The sequence below is a fragment of the Pan troglodytes genome, chromosome 11 (genome assembly GCF_028858775.2).
Source record: "Pan troglodytes isolate AG18354 chromosome 11, NHGRI_mPanTro3-v2.0_pri, whole genome shotgun sequence".
Taxonomy (NCBI): Eukaryota; Metazoa; Chordata; class Mammalia; order Primates; family Hominidae; genus Pan; species Pan troglodytes.
This window is the reverse complement of record NC_072409.2, coordinates 17077699-17102744: the sequence shown is the minus strand read 5'-3', so window position 1 is coordinate 17102744 and position 25046 is coordinate 17077699. Positions and strand designations below refer to the sequence as shown.

At 39.7% G+C, this 25046-nt stretch overlaps 1 protein-coding gene across 3 annotated transcripts in view; it reads right to left on the bottom strand.

Annotated features, from left to right (window-relative positions):
• Positions 1–912: 912 nt before the first annotated feature.
• Positions 913–25046, bottom strand: part of STOM (stomatin) — a 31707-nt gene continuing 7573 nt past the window's right edge. Inside the window, exons 2-7 of one of the 3 annotated variants that reach the window (XM_520232.8) lie at positions 17913–18016; positions 16468–16540; positions 15086–15168; positions 10983–11186; positions 9879–10013; positions 913–3248 (exon numbers count right to left, since the gene is read on the bottom strand). In XM_520232.8, coding sequence (XP_520232.2) covers positions 3042–3248; positions 9879–10013; positions 10983–11186; positions 15086–15168; positions 16468–16540; positions 17913–18016 — 806 coding nt within the window. In that variant the 3' untranslated portion in view covers positions 913–3041. Of the gene's footprint in view, positions 3249–8474; positions 9031–9878; positions 10014–10982; positions 11187–15085; positions 15169–16467; positions 16541–17912; positions 18017–25046 lie in introns of those variants that run through there. The other 2 variants (XM_009457211.5, XM_063788399.1) reach the window with 2 other exon arrangements.

Sequence of the window (25046 nt, the reverse complement as noted above, 5' to 3'; positions counted from 1 at the left end):
CCAGCCTGGGTGACAAGAGCCAGACTCCATCTCAAAAAAAAAAACCAAACAAATGCCCAATTGACTCTCCTCTTTTTATAATGAACTTTGGCTGAATTGGATGGCCCAAAACAAAAGTTTAAGTTTAGGGCCCAGTTAGGTGTGAATGTAAAGACAAATGAACTTTGATAGTCTTGGGGAAAGTTGTGATCTATCTACAAAATGGTGGTGGTGGTGTGTGGATGGGGGCACTAGAGGCAGGCAGTGTCACACGAAGATACACTGATACACCTCACAAATCTTTGGCATTAGACAGATCTGGGTTTGAATCCCAGCTCTGTTTCTTTCCGACCATGTGACTTTGGCTGTTTTAACCTTTGAGCCTTCAGTGTCCTCATCTACAAAATGGTGATAATAAAGTGTCTATCAAGCCATTTTGAGATAAAATGATAGAATGTACATACACGTATTTGTGCATAGAGCTGAGTGACTGGTGCTCCCAAATGGTAGCCACTAATTCAAGACAGTTCTGTCAGATGTTGCAGGTAAAACACATTGGTTTTTTATCATTATTTGTTTCTTTTTAAGTAAAGGCTATGTCTATGTGATCAACTGGGTGACAGCAAGAAGTGGGTTCCTGTCCTGTTTGGAGGAAGGCAAAAGAAAATGAAGTCAGTTAAAGCTTTGTGGTGGTGGAGGGTGTGTGTGGATCTCGAAACTCCCCAGGGAAAATGTGTGGGCCAGTGCACCAGAGGGTGCCTGGACCTGGGAGACAGCAGATGGCCCACAGCAGCCTGTCCCCTTCCCCTGGCCCACAAAGCACACGAAGAAGCCAACCAGCCAGCTCAGAACCGGAGGATCTAATGTACTACTTCTGAAAACGGAAATCCACAGACATTCAATACAGGCCAAAACAGACTCTCACCCCAAAAATATTAGTGAAAGTGCATACACTTTATTATGTACATTGTTGGAAAGGGAGGCCACCTGGAGAAAATTCTGCACTGGCACTGTGTTCCTAGAGCTCCTTCTGTGCGTCCCTCCCAAGTGATTTAATGTCAACCGATTGGACTATGAATTCACAAGGCAGAAAAGTCAAGGTCATTTGGTATCTGGAGACAGGAGAACTCAAGGAACAAAAAGCACTGTTACTCTAAGTCTCAGAAAAGATTTTCAGTCAGGATATGGAGCCTCGTGGTCCTCAAGGGTGAACCACTTCACCCAACAGATAAAACCATCATTTTAAAATTCAAAATGTAAGTGCAACTTGAGTTTAAGTTGCACTGCTCCATACCTCTAATAAACTCAGCTAGGAGCCAGGATACATGGTAGTTCAAGGCTTCCTAAAATAAGCTTGAAATTGGGGTACAGGGGAAGGGACATCCAGTGGCTGGATGGACAGAGTGGTTGAGCTAAAGAGAGCTATAAAGGCTCGTGCCGGGAAAGAAAGCTGTTATGCTTAGACTTCTCTAGGTGAACTCAGAGTCTCAAAGAGGAAATGTTACAAATGTCACCCGCCAGCTTTCTGGCCAGTAAGCAGAATGCCAGGTTGCTCAGATTCATAGACATTTGCAAAACAGAAGATGTCTCCTAATATTATAGACTAAGAATTTGTTGTCCAGAGGAGCTGACCAGTTCCACTTTCCGCATCAATATACATGATAGAAGAATGACTAGGTAAATTTAAAAAGACCTACATCTATATAGATATTGTAAGTTTGACAGTATCTGCCCAAGATCATTAGACACTATAGAGTCAATATACTGTGAATTCCTTATACTATGTAATGAATGGGTTTGTAATCAACATATTTCACAGTGTACCACAGTTAACAGCATGCAGATAGTAAAATATAATGGTTTCCTGAAGTTATCTCTTAAAAAAGCATTTTAGTCCTTCAGCTATTCAAATAGATATATAACAATTGCATATAGAACGTAGAGAAAATTTTATTACAAAATTAAAACTATTTAAAACCTGATATATGAAAATAGGCAACAGTGAGAAAAAAGCACTTTTGTGACAAATATTTAGCTGGTTTGAAAGACAGAACAAGGAGGAATCATTTACTCATAAAGAAGGCTCAAATAAGTTAAAACATGGATGTATTTTTAAAATGACCACTCTAGTAGTGAATTTAAAAGTCTTTGAAGGGTTAGAGTAATCTTTTTCATTAGTCTTGGCTATTTCCTCTAGTTCTGACAAGTACAGGCAAGAAAATGGCTACTCTCAAGTAAGGATTATTCTGAAACACGGTCTGGATTTAGAAAATAAATGAACATTAGGGAAATTTCCTTAATTAAGACTCTCCAAACCAGGTGTGGTAGCTCATGCCTGTAATCCCAGCAGTTTGGGAGGCAGAGGTGGGTGGATCACCTGAGGTTAGGAGTTCGTGACTAGCCTGGCCAACATGGTGAAACCCCATCTCTACTAAAAAAAAAATAATAATAATACAAAAATTAGCTGGGCATGGTGGCATGAGCCTGTAATCCCAGCTACTGGGGAGGCTGAGGCAGGAGAATCTCTTGAACCCAGGAGGCGGAGGTTGCAGTGAGCCGAGATCATGCTATTGCACTCCAGCCTGGGCAACAAGAGTGAAACTCCATCTCAAAAAAAAAAAAAAAAAAGACTCTCTGGAGGTAAGGCACATATGACCTAGAGAAGCTGGTTGTGGTGTAAGGTCATCACTTTCTGCAAAGCATTTATCCAGTCAGCGGTGTCAGGTGGCAGTTACAGCCCAGGTTCTTGCCTCTGGCCTGGGTGCTTACGGGGTTCAGAATGAGTCAGTGGAAGTCAAAACAAGAGGGATCTAACCTACTACATAATAATCTAAAAATACAAACTTTTAACTATTTTAAGACTAACAGATTACCTTATATAAATCACCAATCTCTCAGTATTTACAAGCTAATAATTCTTTCACCTATTTTTATAACTGCTATACATTCTGGGAACACCACAATTGACATATGGAAAAAGAAAAGCCCTACCCTCTCTTTATGAGTTAAAGGCTAATTTGGTCCCCGACTTCATGCTTGGAAGGCTAGCGCTCATCTCTACACTAGCCTAGATGGCTGTGTTTTGCCCCTATGATTCCTTGCAGCATATCTATGGGCAGAGGGAAGACAATTGTTGAGTTTTTCTCAGCAGCAATGGTGGTCAGTGTCTGCAGGTATCGGAGCTGAAGGGCTGCAGGAGATTCAGTGATGACCATGGAGGCTTCTTTCAGAGCCCTGGATGCATTCATTTCTCCTTCGGCTGCAATAACCTATGGACAGGTGAAAGGAGGGGTTGAACTGGAGAAAACCTCATGGGGACACGCAGCAGTCTTCAACCGGGGGTATGTATACCTCAGGTGGTCCACAAAACTTTCCAGGGTGTATGCCAGAGTAGTTTTAAGGAAATCAATTTCTACATACTCAGTTTCCATACGCTTCTTTTTCTGAAACTGACTTGCCTGACTAGTGCCTGGATCAAGACATTCTCTTTTACTATAGCCTTTCTCTCATTTTCCAGGGTAACAAACAAAGGGATAATTCAAAATACTGTGCAGGATTGAGAAAGCAAGTAACTTTAATGACTGCAGGCAAATCCTTTTGCAAGTCAGCAGCATTTCCAATTCTCTGATGAGTACCTTACTAAACTGAAAGCTGACAGGTCATTATAAATATTTTTTGATGAAAGACTGTGATATGATTTTTTTAGCACATAAATTCAAAGTGCTAAGAACTGTATGATACTACTTTAAACAAAACTTCCATTTCCATCTACTTATTTATGTAAATAAGGTTTCAAAGTCCTTATAGCTATAAAAATGAAAAATAGGAATAAAATTGATCCTGAATCCTGTCTCATTCTAGCATTAAACAACAGCCATCTATACATGTACGAGTTAATTCTCATTCATCTTATGAAGACAAGCATTTCTAGTAAAAATTGACTTCTGGTACTGGGTGCAGTGGCTCACACCTGTAATCCCAAAACTTTGGGAGGCCAAGGCGGGCAGATCACTTGAGGTCAGGAGTTCGAGACCAGCCTGGCCAACATGGCAAAACCCCATCTCTACTAAAAGTACAAAAATTAGCCGGGCGTTGTGGCAAGCACCTGTAAACCCAGCTACTCAGGAGGCTGAGACAGGAGAATTGCTTGAACCCGGGAGGTTGCAGTGAGCCGAGATCATGCCACTGATGCACTCCAGCTTGGCTGACAGAATGAGAATCTGTCTCAAAAAAAAAAAAAAAAAAAATTTGACTTCTTATTTAGGAGAAATTCTGAAATGTTTGTAGAACCTTGTTTTTAGTTACAGGAAATTTTTAAAAATTAATTCTAACTTATGGACTAAATATGTTGCAGTATGTTAATAAAATAATTCATGACAAAATATACGTTAGGAAAAGAATCTGGCGGAAGTGAAGATGCAATAAAAAACTTAGGTTTAAGAAGAAGAAGAAAAAAACAATAAAAAGCTCCTGACTGTTAAGAGTTTACTTACATATTTTTAATGGATAACTAAATCATTATTATTTCTCATTGGGTACATTTAAAAGAATGATGTTAACAGTTTTATTTAAAAATGTCAATATTTACAACATGCCAGGAATTATATTCTTGGCAAGTACATAAATTCAAGATGAAAAATTTTTACATGCCGATTTAAAATGTTTGATGGACTTTATAGTTTTTCTAAATTCTGTAAGGGGTTTCACAGGCAAAAAAGTTTGAAGATCACTCGAGTAGTGGACAGAACAGGAGTTCTGGAGTCAAATGGACTTGAGTTCAAATCCCAAATCTAACATTTACCAGCCGAATGTCCTCAGAGAGGTTACTGAACATCCTGAACCTCAGTTTCGCATTCTTAAAGCAGACTAACATGTACTTCAGAGGACTACTTGCGAGGAAGACAGAGAAAGTATATAAAGTGTTAAATGAATAAAGGGGGCTATTATAGAGGAATGGCAAGTGACAAGACCTGATTTTTGGGTCCAACTATGCTTTAATGCACAAAAGATTCAAGGTAGTTACTTTAATTCATAATCCTAGAAGAAGGAAAGGTATTAAGACACCATAATTATCAAGATTAAAAGTACAGTTTCTCCAGGTTATTATCCTCACTTGAATCTTGAATAATTAATGGTCCATAATACTCCATGAATATCAGAATTGGAGGTGATGGTCTTATGCCCAGTGAGATTTCATTCACTCACACAGCAAAATTTGGGGGCCTTCTAGGGTTAATAAGCCCTGTGTAGGAAAAGCTAAGGATAGAGTGGAATCCCTAGCCTTCTTCAGCTCCTGGTCAGGTAGGGAAGGCAGACATGGAAGTAGATCATTTCATTCTAGTGTGATAAATGCTGACAGACATATGTACAAGGCACAGTGCTAGCACACAGAAGAAAGCAACTTTTCCAGAGGGTGACGTGGTGAGGTTATAGAAGTTGAATATTAAAGGATAAAATGTTTGCTGTTTAGAAAAAGGTGAGGAAGAATATTTTGGGCAGAACACATGAAACGGTACTGAGGTATAAAAATGGTATATTCCAGAAAACTGTCAATGGCTGAATACTATGGCAGGAAGAGGGGAAAGGTGGGGGATGAATGGGGCCGGGTTCTGAAGGGCAGTGAGGGCCAGGGTGTTTGGTCTTCATTCTGTAGGCAATGGGAAGCTGCAGAATGATTTTAAGCAGGTAAGTAAACTCCATCAGATCTAGTTTGAAAAAGCTCTCTGACGGATGTCTGAGGTTAGAAGAGAAGGCAGTGAAAGCTGCTAGCGGAACTGCTTTAGAGTGGCCAGTGCGATTCACAGGTGGTGGGGACACAGAATGAAATGGTTTGGGGAGCTATTCTCCCTCCCCGAAGGAGGGCGTATCAGTGGAATTTGGAGACTAGGTAGGAGGAGGAAAGGGGGACACAGGCTGAGACCCAGGTTTCCAGGTTTTGGTTGCATAGATTAGTGCCATTAATGGAGATAGGATACAGAATATAGTACTCACTGAGAGAAAGGATCTAGTTCACAGGATAAAAACCTTAATTTATCAAAGCCACCCATCATGTCCTGCCTAGGTCTGTGAGAAGGGACAAGTGCCAGCTTTGCTCAAAGAAAACCACAGAACTGTATTCCAAGGTAGGCACTACAGAGAATACATCAGAAATCCCTGCTATGAGAGCAGCAGGCTCTCATTTTTTCCATATCATCTCAGATGTCCAATTAGGCACTTTTTTCTTTGGACATGGACCAACTGAAAAGATATCTCATTTCCCACCACCAATCAATACACAATCGCTTGGCTGAGAAGCCAGACCCACCGGGCTGGGCACACATTTTGTTCATAGAAAAGCCACACTGAGCAAGCTGCCAAAGATGTAAACAACACCACCGGCTTTGTCTAAATACAGGCCAAGTACACTCCGTTGATAGGATCTTAGAGAGCAAAGCAAGCTATTTGTGGGTGTGCACGACTTTTGTCGAATGTGCAGTAATCTCATAGCAATCAACATTTCATATTTATAGAACATCATTTTAAAGTCTGGCATTTTCATGTATGCGAAATTGGTGCTACCTGTTCCTTCTGTAGACCAGGTGGTCTGGGCAGAGGAAAAGGCAGAGAAAGGTGATCTGTATTTCTGCACTCCACCCTCTCAATTAATAGACTTCTACACCCAGAAACATGAGCCCAAAAAGCATGTGCCAGGTGTTTTTCTGAGAGTTATGAAAAGGAAATAAAAGCTGATGCAAACACAAAAGATATTACATTTCAGGCCACTAAGAGCTGGTCTAAACACTTTAGAAACCAAACCTAACATACAGAGAAACACGTAGGAGAATCTGTCCTCTTCTGTGACCGGCTTCTTTCACTCAAATTATGTGTGTGAGCACTTACATTCATTCTCTTTGCTATGTAGTATGCCTACATGTGAATAAACCAGACTTCATTCATTCAGCTAGGAATGGACATTTGGGTATTCTACAGTTTGGGTCAATGTGCTGCTGTGAACATTCTAGTACATGCCTTTTGGTAAACATATGAGTGCATTTCTGTTAGATTCATACTTAGGAGTTGGAGCTGCTGGCTCATAGGGTATACAAATGTTCAGTCTGAATAGACACTGCCAGACTGTTTTCCACAGTGGTTGTATTAAGTTACACTGCCACCAGCAGAATATGAGAGTTCTAGTTCCTCTCTCACCCACACTTGGTTCTTTTCAGTTCTTTTCAGGCCATTCTGATAGCTGTCTAGTGTGACATCCGCTTATAATGTGAATTTGCATTTCCCAGATGGCTAATTAGCCTAAGGAATTTTTCTATAAAGTCTCTTAATCTTTAGATTATTCCACTCTATCTCACCTTTCCTGTGCAATTTATTTGTTGAAGAAACTGTGACCCCCCTATTTTCCATGAGAATTTCAATACAATAAGCCTATGGTTGTTGCAGGGTTACTGTATTTTACAGAAGGGCTAGGCTCATTGTGATTCTATGTGTGAACTCCAAGACAGTCACTGCTCAGGTTCATGAGACTGCTTCTAGACTAACCCTACAGCCCCGTCCAAGTGGGAGCATGGCAATTCAGAATTCTAAGCGGTTTCTTCTATCTTTTCTTACTGTTATAAAGGGAAGATAGAAATTTTCTTTCCAAACTCTTAAGAATGCTATGGAAGAGGCTCATAGCCCATCCTGGGAAGTCAGTACTAGAGGAGGCAATGAGGAGCAGAGGGGAATTCTAATTTCCACTGCCACTAATCAACTGTGCGACCTTGCGGACGTCACTTAACTTTTCAGAGCTTCAATTTTTCCTTTGAATAGTGGGATGGCAAACAAGTTTCATTTTTTTTTAAGTTTTTATTATTTATTTAATTTTTTATTTAATTTAATTTTTTTGAGAAGAAGTCTTGCTCTGTCGCCTGGGCTGAAGTGTAGTGGCGCAATCTCAGCTCACTGCAACCTCTACCTCCAGGGTTCAAGCAATTCTCCTTCTCAGCCTCCCCAGTAGCTGGGATTACAGGCGCCTACCACCACGCCAGGCTACTCTTTGTATTTTTAGTAAAGACGGGGTTTCACCATGGTGGCCAGGCTGGTCTTGAACTCCTCACCTCAGGTGATACACCCACCTCAGCCTCCCAAAGTGCTGGGATTACAGATGTGAGCCACTGTGCTTGGCCTCAAGTTTTGTTTTTTAGAGCTAACTCTAAGCAGTTGAGGGTTGTTACCCGGAATGCTATAGAAGGGTTCTGAGGCCAAGCCTAAGCTCAGAGGAAAACAGTGCTGTGGTTAATTACTAGCATGGGAATAGCAGGATGGAGTGCTAGCATCTGGGCTAGGTGTTTGCCACCTATGGAAGATAATCTCTGAGGATCCTTTGGGCTCTGACATTCTACGTAGTATATGTATGGTACATTCTACTATTCAATCTGGTTTGGAAATGAGGCTTTTGCATAATAACATATTCTAGTTAAAAGCAATTCCTAATTTTCAAAATAAGGAGATGATAGGGCACATTTAATAACATCGTAAACATAATTTAATCTTCTAAATGTAACAGTTTTGAAAGAAGGCACTTGAGGGTTCAGCAGTACTACCAGGTTATCATCACAAAGCAACAATCATCATGTTAGGCAAACCTAAACATTCTGGTTAATACAAAATTCTGAAGTCGCATGTCAAATGAGCTACTATCCTATTTGATGCTGGCTAAGAAATTATAGTGACCAGTTTGTGGCTTAAAGGGCATCCTAAGAAAAGAACAGGGTTCTGTGGTCAGCCAGTGACGACCAGCTACTACTATTTTCTAACAACAAATTGGTTTGCTCCTTGTGTCTTGGGAGATTTGTCAAGTCCACAGCAACTCCTCCTATGAAAACTGCTCCTCTTCTTCAACCCATTCACAGGCATAGGGCTGTGGAACCATATTATTATGCTATCTTTGCACTCTGACCAAAGTTGGACCAAAAAGACTGTCTCTTCTGTGAATGTGGAATTAGGGCTGGTCTGTGTTCTTTAGTGTTCACCTGGCAGACATGTAAACCTGGGAGCGAGACATTCTCCACCACAAGCTATCTACAGTGAGAAAGGGATACAGTGAGAAAGGGCACAGGAAAGGGAATGACTAGTTCCCTGAACTGCCTTCTGGTTCCAATTTTGGTGAGACTTGCCCCTACTTCCTACCCTTGGGTTTGGTGAGATATCCCTGAACTTTTACACATTATCACCTTTAAAGATACTCTTTTCTAGATTAGGTTAACAAATATTTCCTCAGTGCCTCCCAGAGGGGCCATGCCACCCATGCAGGGTTAAGACATAGGCAGATGATGATGAAAAGAAGGAAGAAAAAAGGCAGATGTCAAAGTAAGAGAATATAAACGAGGAAAAGAGAGAATGAGGAATAGGAAACAGTAAAAGGGAAAAAGAGCCTGAGAAAAGAAACAGAACAAAAAAGAAGCCAAAAATAAGTAAGAGATGGGTGGTATGGATGGAATGATGACCCACTTGCTCCGAAGTTGGAACTGTTAATTTGACCTTAATATGGAATTGGGAGAATAAAGTATGGTACACACAGTCATGAAAGAATGAGGTAACTCTACATGTACTGATATGCCCATAGATATTAATATTAAAAGAAAAAAGCAGAGCGCAGAACAACATGTGCAGTATAACCCTACTTTTATAAAACAAACAAGCCAGTAATCCAAAAACCTGGTCAAATAAAATCCAAATACACTCAACTGTTAGGAGTGGTGACCTCTGGGGGAATATGATTTGAAGTTACGGGAAGGGTTTTCACTTCTACTAACTTTACCACTTCAAGATTATTTCAAGTTTTTACAGCAAGCATGTTTTACGTTTTTTTATAATTATTAATAAAAGAGAAAACTCAGTAAGAAAAACAAGTTTAAAAAAAAAGTTACCTTGGCGCGGGCCTCACGGGACGCTTCTGCTTCTGCAGCCATAGCTCTCTGGAGCTGCACAGGTAGTTTCACATCCTTAATTTCCACACGCTCCACCTTTATTCCCCAGGCATCAGTGGCATCATCCAGAGTAGACTGTTAGGAAGAGAGAAGGCAAGCTAAATCTGCTCAGCCCAGCCCAGATGCCGACAGAGGCTGTATTCATTGGGATTTGGAGGAGATAAGGTGCTGGGGAGAGTTGTGGAGAGACAGTTACCCCACGGTGGAACGAATGGTGACGCAGGGGCTGGCTCACTGATCCTGATTCTGTTGCTAACAAGCTAACGCAGGGGTTAGCAGCTTCTTCTAAAAGGGCCGTATAGTGATTGTTTATTTGTAGTCTCTGTCTCAACTATTTAACCCAGCTGTTGTAGTCAAAAGCAGCCATGGATAATATATAAATAAATGGCTGTGGCTATACTCCAGTCAAACTTTACTTACAAAAACTACAGCCTGTAGGCTACAGTTTGCCAACTCCTGAGCTAATGTGACTCTGTGTAAGTCATATTACTCCTTTGTGCTTCAACTTCCTCCCTTTAGAAAGTCAGGAATGAAACCACACATCTATTTCATAGGCTGTTGTGCATATCAAATACGATCATAGATTTTACCCACGATGAAGTCTATACAAATAATAAGAATCCAGAGTTATAGCACTTTATCTTTTTTGAATAAGCTATGCTTAACTGAATATCTGTTACTCAAGAAAGACTGGAAAGCACAACAGTTATAATTCATGGGACTCACACAGAATAAAGCTTTAGGAATACCTACACTATCTTGTAGAATAGCCTCTGTTCTAAACAAAAAGGCTATTACTGATTCTGGAAAAAAATACACACTGAAGAAAATTTTTAAAAAATGTACGCATGAGTGTTATGAACTCATGAACTGCTAATGTGAAAAATGTCCCCTCCTGCCAAATTTGAAAAATTTTACTATGAAGAAAAAAAAAACGGTCACAGACCCCCACAACTTGAATTAATAAAAGGTTCTCAAACAACCATTGACTCTTTGCTTCATTTTTCAGCTTCTGGGGGGTAACAGCATTGAGGTACTCCCCACCTGCATGTTGTGTGCAATTTCTTCTCTGTCAGAGAGGATCTGAGAAAGATTCTTGGTGCCCAGAACATTCCTCAGAGTAGTTTGTGCCAAAAGACGGGTTGCTGAGTCAGCGTTGGTGATATTTGCCACAGCCAGGGTTGCATTCTGAACGCGGTAATAGACCACACCATCCACGCTAATTGTCACTGAATCCTTTGTGAGGATCTACAAGATGAAGGAAGCAATTTTACATCTGTCAACGACTTTTTTTTAACATAACTGTAAGGAATGTTATTCTACAGAATATCTTATAACACTAGCTGATTTTCTTTAGTAAGGCATCAGAAAGTTAATTATATCTTTTAAAATTTAATAAAATAAATTATTCAAATCCATTAATTCATTCAATCATACAAATAATATTGAGATATCACTCAACAGCAGGCACTGTACTAGGTACCAGGGATTAAGGTAGGAAAAAAACTTGGTTCCTCCTTTGAAGGAGGTTAGGGAATCAAAGGAAACTCTTAGGGGCAGCTGTGGGTGGCAGGGGTGATACCTGAATTGAATCTTGAAGAAAGGAATACAATTTTTCTGAGGGTGTTGGGTGGAGTGGAAGAATATTCAAGAGAGAGGCACTAGAGAGTCAAGGTCTGATAAACTACAAGTTCCACAATATTACTGGAACAAAAAGTGCATGGGGAATGTTTTTAAAGGGCAAGGTCAGCATAAAAACATATTTTACAGCATGCTACATAAAAATGCTAAACATGACATATTTTTGTTTTAAGCTAAGACGTTATCTGACTGAGAGGCTCCAGGAAAATAGTTACATCCATCACTTAAAACTCACTGGGACTCAGTTTTCTCATTTGTAAAGTAGAGATTAATTATAGTACCTACTTTGCATTCTTGCTAGAATTAATGCGTTAAATACATTCAAGTGCTCAGAAAAGTTCCTGGCACATAAGAGCTGTCTTATTATTTCATCTTGGATAATGGTGGTAACTTTACTGAATAAAACATTGACTTGATTAACTGTAATAAGTTAATTTAGACAATAATAAACAAGCCAGCTGGGCATGATGGCATACACCTGTAGTTCCAGCCACTCAGGAGGCTGAGGCAGGAAGATTGCTCCAGCCTGGGAATTCCAGCCTCTCTCACTAACAACATCAGGCTGGCACCTTTCTACTGATCATTTAAATGTCCTTCTCTCTGTGAAACTTTCTTGGCTTACTTGGCAGAGTTAAGCACTCTTCCCTTGCACATCCACTGCACCTTACTGTAGTGACATTATTTATTCACATTTCTACTTCTCTCTTAGACTATGAATTTCTTCAGGGCAATTCTTTGTAACTCTAACACTGGCAGAGTGCTTGAAACATAGCGGGTAGTCAATAAATGAGAGAGGAGCTGAACTGAAATGTGGTCCTGAGAACGGTGACCGATGAGGAACACAGCAGTGAGAGTTAGGAGACCTGAACTGAGTCCCAGCTCTGCCTTCAGGTCCCTGGATGGCCTCTAGCAAGGTTTTTAACCCATTTGACCAACAGATTCCTCATTTGTGAGATGGCGCTAATAATACTGCCTAATTCTATCCAAATTTCTGTGAAGATCAAATAAGAACATACTTGTGAATGAAGCCCTTTTGAAAGAGTAAACAGCTATGAAAATGGAAGGTAATAATAACAATGTTGTAACATGGTTGTTTAGCCCTGCCAGACATCAAAGCAGTGATCCTTTTTTAGTAATCTCAAAATACTTCTAACATGGAAGAGAAGTGGAGGATTTATAAATAAATGTACAGTGTATTACCATCTTGTATGAAAACTAATTATTTCCCATGACATGATGGGAAAATGTGTGTCATTCCCAAATTCTTGCCACTTTGACTTTGCCACAGCTTCTTTCTAAAGCTACAGCTTCTCTGCCTACTGTTTATCATCAGCAAGGGTTTATCTCCCTTCACAGAAACTTCACAGGGGATCAGAAAAAGGATTGCTGCCAAGTTCCAATCTGCTTTGCATTCAGCAGTTTGCAGAAGAGGAGAGGGCCACTGGAAAGCAGAAGCTTAAACAGCAACTCTGCCAGATGTCTGTAATGTTTATAGTGGAAAATGCCAGAATGTCCAGCTACCCTGAAAGGGGCTCCTTCTGAGACTCAATCTTCCTTAGACGATGGGAAAACATACAGAGAATACAGTGATACTCTCAGTCTTGTTCTTATGAGTAAAATGTGGGCAAAATGATTCCTGGCATCACTAACTTTGGGTGGATTATAAAGTCTGACCCCACCCACTTCTTGGATCAGTACCAACAAGGAAGTTCCTAAGCTGGTTTCTGGTATTTGTGACATGAGAAGGCAACATGGCCAGGCTCCATCACCATGCTGAGTATCTGGCCTTTGGCCAGGAAACACTGACAGCATTCTTCTGTCCTTCCCCCTTCATGATGTTTTCAGGTTTTCTGTATGCAACGATTATTAAGTCTCCTAAGGACATGGTTCCCAGGATGGCCATCACTTTTTCGGGGGCTATGAGGGAGCTCATGTACAATGCATTTAGCAGGGAGCTGTGGAAAAAACAGCACTATACAAAGATCCAAAGAGCTCAATTTTAGTCTTGTCTCTGCCACTGTAATCTGGAGGAATTCCTTTGTTTCACTGCAACTATATGCTTTCTAGGGATTCTGCCGTGAGTTTCATCTATGATAATATTTGTGAAGTAGTTTGAAAAGGCACAAAATAATCACTAGTATAAAATATTATGTTTTATCTAAAATGCCCAACAAGCAGTTTCTAATTCTTTGGTTTCTAACCAATTTATCTAGAATAAAACCTTAAGAAAAAAAAAATAATGTACTAATAGGGTTTTCTATCAGAAACCCATAGAAGAGAAATGTGGTAGTAAAAATGTTGATAGTAATAACAATGATGATATTATTATACTTACATTAGCATTACACTATGTTTTGTAATAATCATCCCTCGGTATCTGTGGGAGATTGATTCTAGGACCCTCAGAGGACACCAAAATCCAAGGATGCTCAAGTCTCTTATATACAGTGGCACAATATTTGCATATAACTTATGCACATCCTCCTTTATACATTAAATCCTTTCTGAAGTACTTATAATACTTAACACAATGTAAATACTACATAAATAGTTGCTATACTACACCGTTTTTAAAAATTTGTATTATTGTACCATTGTCAATTGCTTTTTCCCTAAATATTTTTGATCCATGGAGCCAACCGTATAATCTACGTACATTTTCCTGTACACTTTAAATCATCTCTAGATTACTTCTATTATCCAATACAATACCTACACATCACTTTATTCATGTGGATTCAATGCCATGCTTGATGCATGGCAAATTCAAGTTTTGCTTTTTGGAACTTTGTGGAGTTTTTTCCTAATATTTTCAGTCTGCGGTTGGCTGAATCCCTGTATGCAAAACCCATGCATGCAAATGGCCAACTGTAATAGTAACAGTAATAACTTATATAGCACTTACTATTTATCAGCCATTGCTCTAAGCACTTGGCACATATATCTCACTTCTCAGAACCACCTTATACGGTAGTTCTTACTATTACAAATGTCTATTTTCTGGATGAGGAAACTGAGGCACAGAAAAGTTAAAGAACTTGCTTAAGGTCACTGAGCTAGAAATGCTGAAGGCAGTCAAGGTCTAAAGCCTGTGCTCTGGCAGGGAATGGTGGCTCATGCCTGTAATCCCAGCTCTTTAGGAGGCCAGAACGGATCACCTGAGGTCAGGAGTTCGAGACCAGCCTGGCCAACATGGCAAAATCCCGTGTCTACTAAAAATACAAAAAAATTAGCCGGGCGTGGTGGCGCACATCTATAGTCTCAGCTACTCGGGAGGCTGAGGCACGAGAATCACTTGAACCCAGGCGGCAGAGGTTGCAGTGAGCTGAGATCGCACTACTGCACTTCAGCCTGGGTGACAGAGCAAGACTCCAATTAAAACAAAACAAACAAACAAACAAAAATTTAAAATAAATAAATAAATAAAGCCTACACTCTAACTATTCTGTCCCTCATTGTAAAGCACTTTCACATATGATATCTCAGTTATTCAAAGAAACCCTTACCTCCTGAGGAGGAATATCAAATGAAATAGTTCTCATGTCCACTTTGATGAAGCTGTCAGTGCATGGCAGAATAAAAAACAAACCTGCAACAAAGATACACACATTATACAGACACCAGCAACCTAATCAGTTCACTTCTCCATTCAGTTTTAAGAAAATCAACCTAGTGAACTGAAAAGTCACCAGTTCATCTTCGTGAATGAGCCAGAAGCCAGGAATGATAACTTTGATTGCTCTTGCTTACTTCCCACATTTGACTGTCTCCACTAAGGTCTGTGGAGTTCATTTCCTTAATCTACTGTTGCTATCACTCTTCTCCCCACCGCCCCACTGGGACCAATGCAATCGTTTCCCAGGCCATCTTTCTATTTTTTGTAGTTTCTCTCCTATAATCTATTTCCTAAGCTGCAAGCAGAGCAATCCCCCCTAAAATACAAACCCTCCCCCACGCATGGTCCTGCATAACCCGCCTTTGTTCCCCTCTTCAGCCACTTCCTCTCTCTTCACACCCTGCACTCTTGCTGGACTGATCTACTTGCAGTTTCTTGAATCTGCAATACTCTCCTCTTTGTTGCTTTGTGTATGTTGCTATTTCCGCTGCACACACCTCCTGTTGGTTAACACCTTTTCAGACCTCAAGACTCAGTCAAGATGTAACTTCCAGAAAGCCTTGACTCAGCCTACTACTAGTTCAGATCAGTAACACTTCTCTGGTTTTCTCTTTTCTCACAGCTCTCTGTGAGTACTTGATCATAATACTTATCACATAGGATTGTAGCTATCTGTTTCCTTGTTGGTTCCTACCACTAGATAGGAAGATCCTTGATGGTAGGGACTGTGTTTTAGTCTCCCTTGAATTCCCAGAACCTGGAACACAGTAGGAGCTTAATTGAAGTTTGCCAAATGAATGACTGAAAGTCTTTCTTTGGTAGAGATTCTCATGCTCAAACTTGTATAGCTGTACTATTCTTGGCCTAGGTGGTAATCTTATCAGCTCAAATGGGAAGGGGAGGGGAAGGGTAGGAAGGAAAGGGTAACAAAAGATTGGCTAGAACCACTGCTATTGTTATACAACTCCTGCTACATGAACTCTTATCTAAGACAGAGTAGAAGAGGCCCTCATAAGGGAAATCACATCAATAAAAAAATTTTAGACTGGGCACGGTGGCTCACATCTGTAATCCTAGTGCTTTGGGAGGCTGGGGTGGGATGATTGCTTGAGGTCAGGAGTTCAAGGCTGCAGTGAGACATGAGCATGCCACTGTACTCCAGCCTGGGCGACGGAATGAAACCCTGTCTTTAAAAAAACAACTACATAAAAATAATAAAAAAAAAAAAGAACTTTAGTTTTCAGATAAACAATCTAGAATCCCAGTACTGACCAGGTCCTTTGGCTCCTCCTTGTAAAATGCGACCCAATCTAAAGATGATGGCTCTTTCATACTCTTTTATAATCTAGAATAAAAACATGAATGATAATTTAACATGAAGAGTACAAATATATACATGCATGGCTTCTTAAATATATATTTCTGCTCTAAACAGATTAGATGCCTCAACTTTTTTCTTTAGAACAAGATCATATCTATGAAGCACATGTCCAATGTTTACCTTCTCAAAGCTTATTTATTATTTTCTTACTGATTACAAAAGCAATAGATATTCACTGTATAAATTTAGGAAGGACAGAATAGTATACAGAAACAAATCCATAATCTCACTCCTCAGCTGTTAACATTGTTATTCAGTTACTCATGCAGGCCAGGCACGGTGGCTCATGCCTGTAATTTCAGCATTTTGGGAGGCCGAGGTGGGCAGATCACGGAGGTTAGGAGTTCAAGACCAGCCTGGCCAACATGGTGAAACCCCGTTTCTACTAAAAATACAAAAATTATCTGGGTATGGTGGTGGGCGCCTATAATCCCAGCTACAAGGGAGGATGAGACAGGAGAATCACTTGAACCGAGATCGCACCACTGCACTCCAGCCTGGGCCACAAGGTGACTCCGTCTCAAAAAAAAAATAATAATAATAATAATAATCCCAGCTACACGGGAGGTTGAGGCAGAAGAATCGCTTGAACCTGGGAGGCGGAGGTTGCAGTGAGCCGAGATCGCGCCACTGCACTCCAGCCTGGGCGACAGAGCAAGGCTCTGGCTCAAAAAAAAAAAAAAAAATTACTCATGCACTGTTAATTCAGAAACACAAAAAGCTGAAGTCTTCACAGTTTTTCTTCTGATTCCCTTAAGAATAAATTGATCTGAAAATGCTTGGAGCATATTTTATCTTCTTAGAAATATGTAAATAATAGTCAAATATCAAAGTATTAACAACTTTGTAGAAAAAATAACGAGCACTGAGGGTATTTATGACGTGCCAGGCATTGTGATAAGTACATTTAGACACATAATTCATTTAATCCTCGCAACACTCCTATGAAGTAGGTACTGTTACTTTCTCCCATTTTACAGGTGAGGAAACAGCAAAGGTCACACAATAAACAGTAAAGCCAGCAGTCAAACCCCACCATCCTAACTCTGAAGAACTTGTTCTCTCAGAACCATCTCACATCCCTGGCCCCAGGAAATTTTTGATGGTGATCCTTACTTTAGCCCACGGGGAAGGGCAATGGCTGAAAAGAAGTTTTAAGGTTCCATTTTAATAGGTGGGTAGAAGAATAAATTTTCCAAAGAAAGATGAAGAAATAAGAATTATAAGAGAGAGAGAGACAGTCTGTTTCTTTCTCACACACACACAGGCACACACGAAGTAGGTTTATGGAGGTAGGAGTTGACCCCTTCCCAGAAGTGAATGAAATGTCCTTTACCTTTATGCACATCCATATTGAGATTGGGAAAGTTATAACGGTGAATAAGAATGAGAACGCCACCAAAATCCATCCGCAAGGTCCAAGGCCCTTACTGGGGCTGTCTGTTGAAAACAAAAAATATACAACTCTCACAACTGTTACTAGCATAATCACCACCATCTTCATCCTCACCATTCGCTGAATACCTACGTGCTTGGCACTACACCAGCTGTTTTACATGAATTTCCCCATCTAATCCTCATACAGCCCTGAAGTGTAAGTACTACTTTCCCTTATCTATGTAATGTCATAACACAAGTATATTTCCACATTACTCATTACTTTATTCAGCAAACATTTATTAAGCATCTACTATTTATTAGGCCCTCTGCTTTGTACTGAAATGATAACAATGAGTAAGACCCAATCCCAGCTTTCAGGGTTAAAGTTTAGTGGGAAAGTCAGACAAACACATAATTATAATATTAGGTGGTAAGTACAGATATAGAGTATCTGTTCAGAATATCTTGAAGACACAGAATGAGTTAACTCAAGCAGTTAGGATGGAGGTGAGAAAGGAATGGGGTGGGGAGGTGATGGTGGCTGTCAGAGGGTTTCCTGAAGGATGTAATAGTAAGAAAATATCAATGAAAAGAAAGTGGAGGCTGGGCGTGGTGGCTCACGCCTGTAATCCCAGCACTTTGGGAAGCCGAGACAGGTGGATCACTTGAGGTCAAGAGTTCAAGACCAGCCTGATCAACATGATAAAACCCCGTCTCTACTAAAAATACAAAAATTAGCTAGGCGTTGTGGTGAGTTCCTGTAAACCCAGCTACAGGCTGAGGGAGGAGAATTGCATGAACCCAGGAGGTGGAGGTTGCAGTGAGCCAAGATTGCACCACTGCACTCCAGCCTGGGCAACAGAGGAAGAATCTGTCAAAAGAAAAGAAAAGAAAAGAAAAGAAAAGAAAAGAAAAGGGAAAGAGGGAAAAGGCATTAGAGCATTTTAGCTAGAAGTACAGTACGAATAAAGGTCAAAACCATATGATAGGAGTATAAAGTTGTTTAGAGCCTCTTTTTAAAAATTACACCTGTAAAATATTTCACTAGGTTTATGCAGCATCATTTATTGCCCACTTCCTGATTACACAGGTTGTTTGATTTCTTAGTGCTATAAACAGTGTTGTAGTGAACATCTTTGTACACAGTTTTCCTCTCACATTTCTAATTGTTTCCTGTTCCTGTAATATGCAACAGCTTTTCCGTCTGATTACAAAGGTAATAATGCAAAAAATTCACAGAAGTATAACAAAGGAGGGAAAAATTACTTTAAATTCAGAAGTATTTTGGTATATTCTTTGAAAATTTTCCTAGTGTACACACCATATTTTTAAATGATATATATATATATATATATATATTTATTTATTTATTTATTTATTTTTTGAGACAGAGTCTTGCTCTGTTGCCCAGGCTGGAGGGCAGCAGCACAGTCTCACCTCACTGCAACCTCCACCTCCTGGGTTCATGCGATTCTCCCGTCTCAATCTCCTGAGTAGCTGGGATTACAGCCACCTGCCACCACGCCCGGCTACTTTTTGTATTTAGTACAGATGGGGTTTCACCATGTTGGCCAGGCTGGCCTCGAACTCCTGACGTCAAGTGATCTGCCCACCATGGCCTTCCAAAGTGCTGGGATTACAGGCATAAGCCACTGCGCCCGGCCTTAAATGATATTTTTAAAAATAAATAAATAAATAAAATGTGTAACCTATTTTTCTTCCCTGTAGCTATTCTCTTTCACCTTCTTTTTTGGCCTTCGTGGTTGTGCATTTGTGTTTTTGAAGTTACACTTGCATAAAGTTTAAAAAGTCAAACCATTCTATATGATTAGTACAAAAAAGGGCATTCCCATGCTCACCTCTTCCAATTTCCTCCTCCTCAAAAACATTTGCTATTTCGACCATTTTGATATCTACCTCCATATTTCTAAATAATACGCTTTGCGGCTGGGTGCAGGGGTCACGCCTGTAATCCCAGCACTTTGGGAGGCTGAGGAGGGAGGATCCCAGGGGTTTGAGCCCAGGGGTTTGAGACTAGCTTGGGCAACATAGGGAGACTCTGTCTCTACTTTAAAAAAAAAAAAAATAATAATAATATGCTTCTGCCAGGCATGGTGGCTCACGCCTGTAATCCCAGCACTTTGGGAGGCCGAGATGAGAGGATTGCTTGAGCTCAGGAGTTTGAGACCAGCATGGGCAACCTAGTGAGACTCCCATCTCTACTTGAAACTTTTTAAAAAAAATTAGCTGGGTGTGGTGGCACACACCTGTAGTTCCAGCTACTGAGGAGACTGAAATAGGGGGATTGCTTGAGCCTGGGGGTTCGTGGCTGCAGTGAGCTGTGATGTACCCCAGCCTGGACAACAAAGTGAGGAAAGAAAGAAAGAAAGAAAAGGAAGGAAGGAAGGAAGGAAGGAAATGCTTGTTTTGTTACTTCTTCCTTTTTCAGTTCTGAGGACTATTAACTTTCTACTACAGAAAAAGATTTCGTTCTCTTTCCTCCCCGTTACCCCCACCACATACTTATACCCAGCTTTCCAATATAATTACATCATAACTTCATTTAGATCAATATGAGATTTTATATTATGAATTTGTAAGTGCAATTTAAAGCTAAGCCAAGTAGTGAGGTATCACTGGTTTTCTCTTCCCGTACTATTTTTGTTTTTTCTGGAGTTACTGTCTTATTTTTTCCCTTTGTTCGGTTTTCAACGTACTTATTGATCCAACCTTAAATCAGTTGCCTAAGTTTCCTCTCAAAGAGGTCAGGTATACTATCAATTTTATCTTCTGGAAGAATTCTCTCTCAGAGCCTTGTGTGGACTTCCTTCATCTGGTGTGCACGGCTATCATTCTGTGATTGCTTTCACTATCATCCTGGGAACTCCCATCACCTCAGCGTTGTGTTCCTATTTTCTGTATCCAGTGTCAACCTCATTTTTAGTTTGCTTTTCCTTTCTGTAGAGGACATAGGGACTGAGAAGGCCAAGGGATATAGTAGGTTTTCTTATCAACCACTTGGAAGGCTTCTGCTGTATTTTCAGGAGCTATTTTAATGACAGAGGGGAGAAAAGGTATGCCAGGCACATGTTACTGCTCAGAAGAAAGGGCAAAATGGCAGTAAGATGGGGCTTGGAATAAATAGGAGGCCAAGAAATAAGCAGAGTGTTCAGGCTGGGAACATGGGAGAAGAGAGACACATGTTGGCACCCAGGTCAAGTGCTCTAAAACATAGGATGAAAAATCAGAAATATAGTGAGTACTTGGGTTGTATGTGACTTTGTAGTTTTCTGATCCTGTGTCATAGCGTGAGGTAAATGTCTTCATGTATACCTAAATAAAATGATCTAAAGTAATCCTGGAGGTTTCTAAGTTATAATTTAGGGGGTACAGACATATTCATTGAGAAAATATTCAAAGCAGGGCCATAGTACTGTTTGTGAAGAAACCTTTATCTAGTATTACCATGACTGATCATAACAACAGTGGCTGTTTTGAGGGGTTGTCTATACCCCAGGCATTTTTTAAAGTTACTTTAGACACGTATCTCATTTAACTCTTACAACAGCCCTGTGAGGGTATTTTTAACTCCCTTTTACAAATGAGTTACCTAAAGCAACATTTAACTTTCCCAAAGTCACACAATGGAAGACCTGGGACTCAAATATGGGTCATCTTACTCCAAAGCCCGTGTTCCAAATTCACCCCTCAATAAAAAAAATCCTCATTAAGAATGTTTTCATGGTTGAGCACTTTCTCAAGACAGTATCCAAACTGAAAAGCATGGCTGGAGTTGTGAGAATGAAATCTGATATTTTTACAGAGGAAGTCCTCTTAATGCCAGCCATGCCTATTTATAGCAAAGGACAGTTTCAAGGCTCTGTGACAGACACAGGTCTAGGTTTCCAGGGTGAAATGAATTCCAAACAAGGACAGATTGACCACAAATACTTATTTATCTGACAGCATTTGGTGCCTTTTCAAATACTGTCCAAGTCTCCCATAACATACTAGAGTAAAAACTCCCTGAGGGCAGGGATGTTGCTTATTCACTTTTATATTCTCAATGTCTAGCACAGTATCCTGCATAGTAGAATAGATATAAAATAAAATACTTCTCAGCAAGTTTTCTAGCTAGATATGTCTTTTTCTTTCCTTTGAATCTCGATAGCATTTTTTGAAAATTATCTTATGACACTTATATCTTGTCTAATCTTTTATTTTTTATTTTTAATTGACCTTCCAATGTAGCATTTTAATCTTTTATTATTTTTTAATCTAATATTTTAATTTCTTGTGCATTTATATCCCTTATTACACTGAGATTCCCTGAGAACGAGGAGTAACTATGTTTGAATTTCACTTCTGATACTTCTTAGTTGCATGATCTTTACCTCTTTGAACCTTAGTTTCCTTACCGGTGGAAAGTAAAGATTATTAGGCTGGCCTTGTAGAATACAGATAAAATGATCAGTAAATGTAGATGATAGTTTTCTGTAATCCTTCTATTTTGCTTAAGTGTTTGTATCTTCATGAAGAAAAATGGGAAAATAGCATTTACCCTTTTTGATCAAAAGCCTCTTAAACAATTTAATTTGCCATTTGCTTCATACCTGCCCCCAGTCTGGCTAGGCTGGGACATTCAAAGACTCTCAAAAAGTTCATTTATGATCTACATGAGGACAAGCCAAAAAGTTCAGCCCAGTTTTTTTTGGGTCAGTTCCCGTGTCACACTGTGTTTTTGAGAACCCCAGATGTGTATATGGGATTGCAAATCACCAGGAACAAGGAATTAAGTACACATTTTGAAAACTGGATTTGGTCTTTCACATATCAAATGCTTGGCTAGAAATAATCAGTGTATACACTGGGAAAATGGCACTTTCATATTTTTCTAATGCCTTTAAAATGAAAGTATCCTACCTTCAACTCTCAAAATTCTTCCCCACCTGGTTACCCCTCAAAAAGGTACACAGTATCTAAGTTGGGAATGCATCACTAGAGTTCTGAGAATGAAATCTGATGTTTTTACAGAGGAAGCCCTCTTAATTCCAGCTGTGCCTATTTATAGCATGTTGTGCTATAAATGCATAGCTCAGAGGTGAGGCTTAAACTCTAGCAGGCTTATAAATGAACCCTTAGTCATCTACCACTTCTGGGAATAAGAGAAAAGAAATTCTCACTCACTAAAATCTCAGGAAATTCATTTCCTTCAAGTTTCCCATGTATTACTTTAGGACTGAATCCTTCCTACCAGTTTTATGGGGAAAGGGACAAATAGTGATATTTTGGTTAATACACTTGTGGACTTTTTTTTTTTTTTTTTTTTTTTTAGATGTAATCTCACTCTGTCGCCCAGGCTGGAGTGCAGTGGCGAGATCTCGGCTCACTGCAAGCTCTGCCCCCTGGGTTCACACCATTCTCTTGCCTCAGCCTCCCCAGTAGCTGGGACTACAGGTGCCCACCACCATGCCTGGCTAATTTTTTGTATTTTTAGTAGAGACGGGGTTTCACCGTGTTAGCCAGGATGGTCTCGATCTCCTGACCTCGTGATCCGCCGGCCTCGGCCTCCCAAAGTGCTGGGATTACAGGCGTGAGCCAATGCACCCGGCCACTTGTGGGTATTTTGCTGGTTGAGAATGTTCCTAAAAATTAGGGATCCTATGATACTTGGTTGTAAATACTACTTTGCCATAGGTTAGAGCAATGGTCCCCAACCTTTTTGGCACCAGGGACCAGTTTCGTGGAAGACAATTTTTCCACAGGAAAGGGTTGGGGAACACGGTTTTGGGATGAAACTGTTCCACCACAGATCATCAGACATTAGGTTCTCATAAGGAATACACAACCTAGATCCCTCATATGTGCAGTTCACAACAGGGTTTGTGCTCTTATGAGAATCTAATGTTGCTGATCTGATCCGTCTGTGGCCTGGGAGTTGGGGACTCCTGATTTAGAGTATTTTTTTTTTCTTTTATTACCAAAATGGCAGTAGAATAAACTTTTAACTAATCAAAGAAGTGTCTGAATATGGACATAAGCCTGTACATTTGAATTTTTGTATTGAACATTCAAGTTGGGTTTACCTCCAGGAAACTCACATACATTTTCTAAAATTGCTTTTTTACTTTAAAAGCAAAAGTTACTATAAAAATTAGAAATGATAGCTCAACAAACAGAAACATTATCTATACTTTATCTCTGGATGTTTTTTGCCTTGATATACGTCTTTTAAACCTTTTCTAGCCTGTATTTTTTCAATAATGAAAGAATGGTATACACAGTGATTTAAAATCTTCTCCCTCCCATCCATGTTATGAACATTTTTTCATATCAGCACATATTCATCATTATTAAAGATTAATTAATTAATTCCATTGTTTTATATGATGAAATTTGTTGTGTCCAAATTTCTCACTTAGAAACTGCTGCATTGAATATATATTTAGCAGTGTTTCTGTACCTGCTTATTTCCTGTGTAAGTTAATTTTTCTGAAAAGATGAAATTATACAACTCTTAAAATTCTCTCATTCTGAAGGTATCTTTTGTTACTACTCCTAATAACTACCATTTGTGAATTCCTATGACATGTTAGCCACATGTAGCTCCTCCTTACATACATGAGTATTTATAATGTTTACAAAAATCTGTGAAGTAGGTGTTAAAATATGCCTCCTGAAGTTCTAAAGTAATAAGGCTAAAGACCTTGTAGGAAGAAACAAAAGAAAACCAAGCAAACCATGAAACAAATGAAATTTGTTGTGTAGTAATTTTTGTTGGGTAAGTTTCTGGAAAGGCAGTTAAACATTCTTTCCAAGATGACAACACAGGCTGATTAGTCCAGAGGGCTGTAGTTGTCCCCGTTCCCCATCAGCTGATTTACTTTCAGATCTATTAACCTTAGCACTACTGGAAATCACGTGGAGTAATAAATCCACTCATCACTGAGATTTTATTATTGTAAAGTTCAAAAGATAACTGGATTTCCTCTGCTGAGAATCTGACTGTGAGTCATAAGCATTATCCTATACAATAAGAAAGGATGGGCTAAGGAATTACTGAAATACCTAAACTGCCAACAGTTAACGG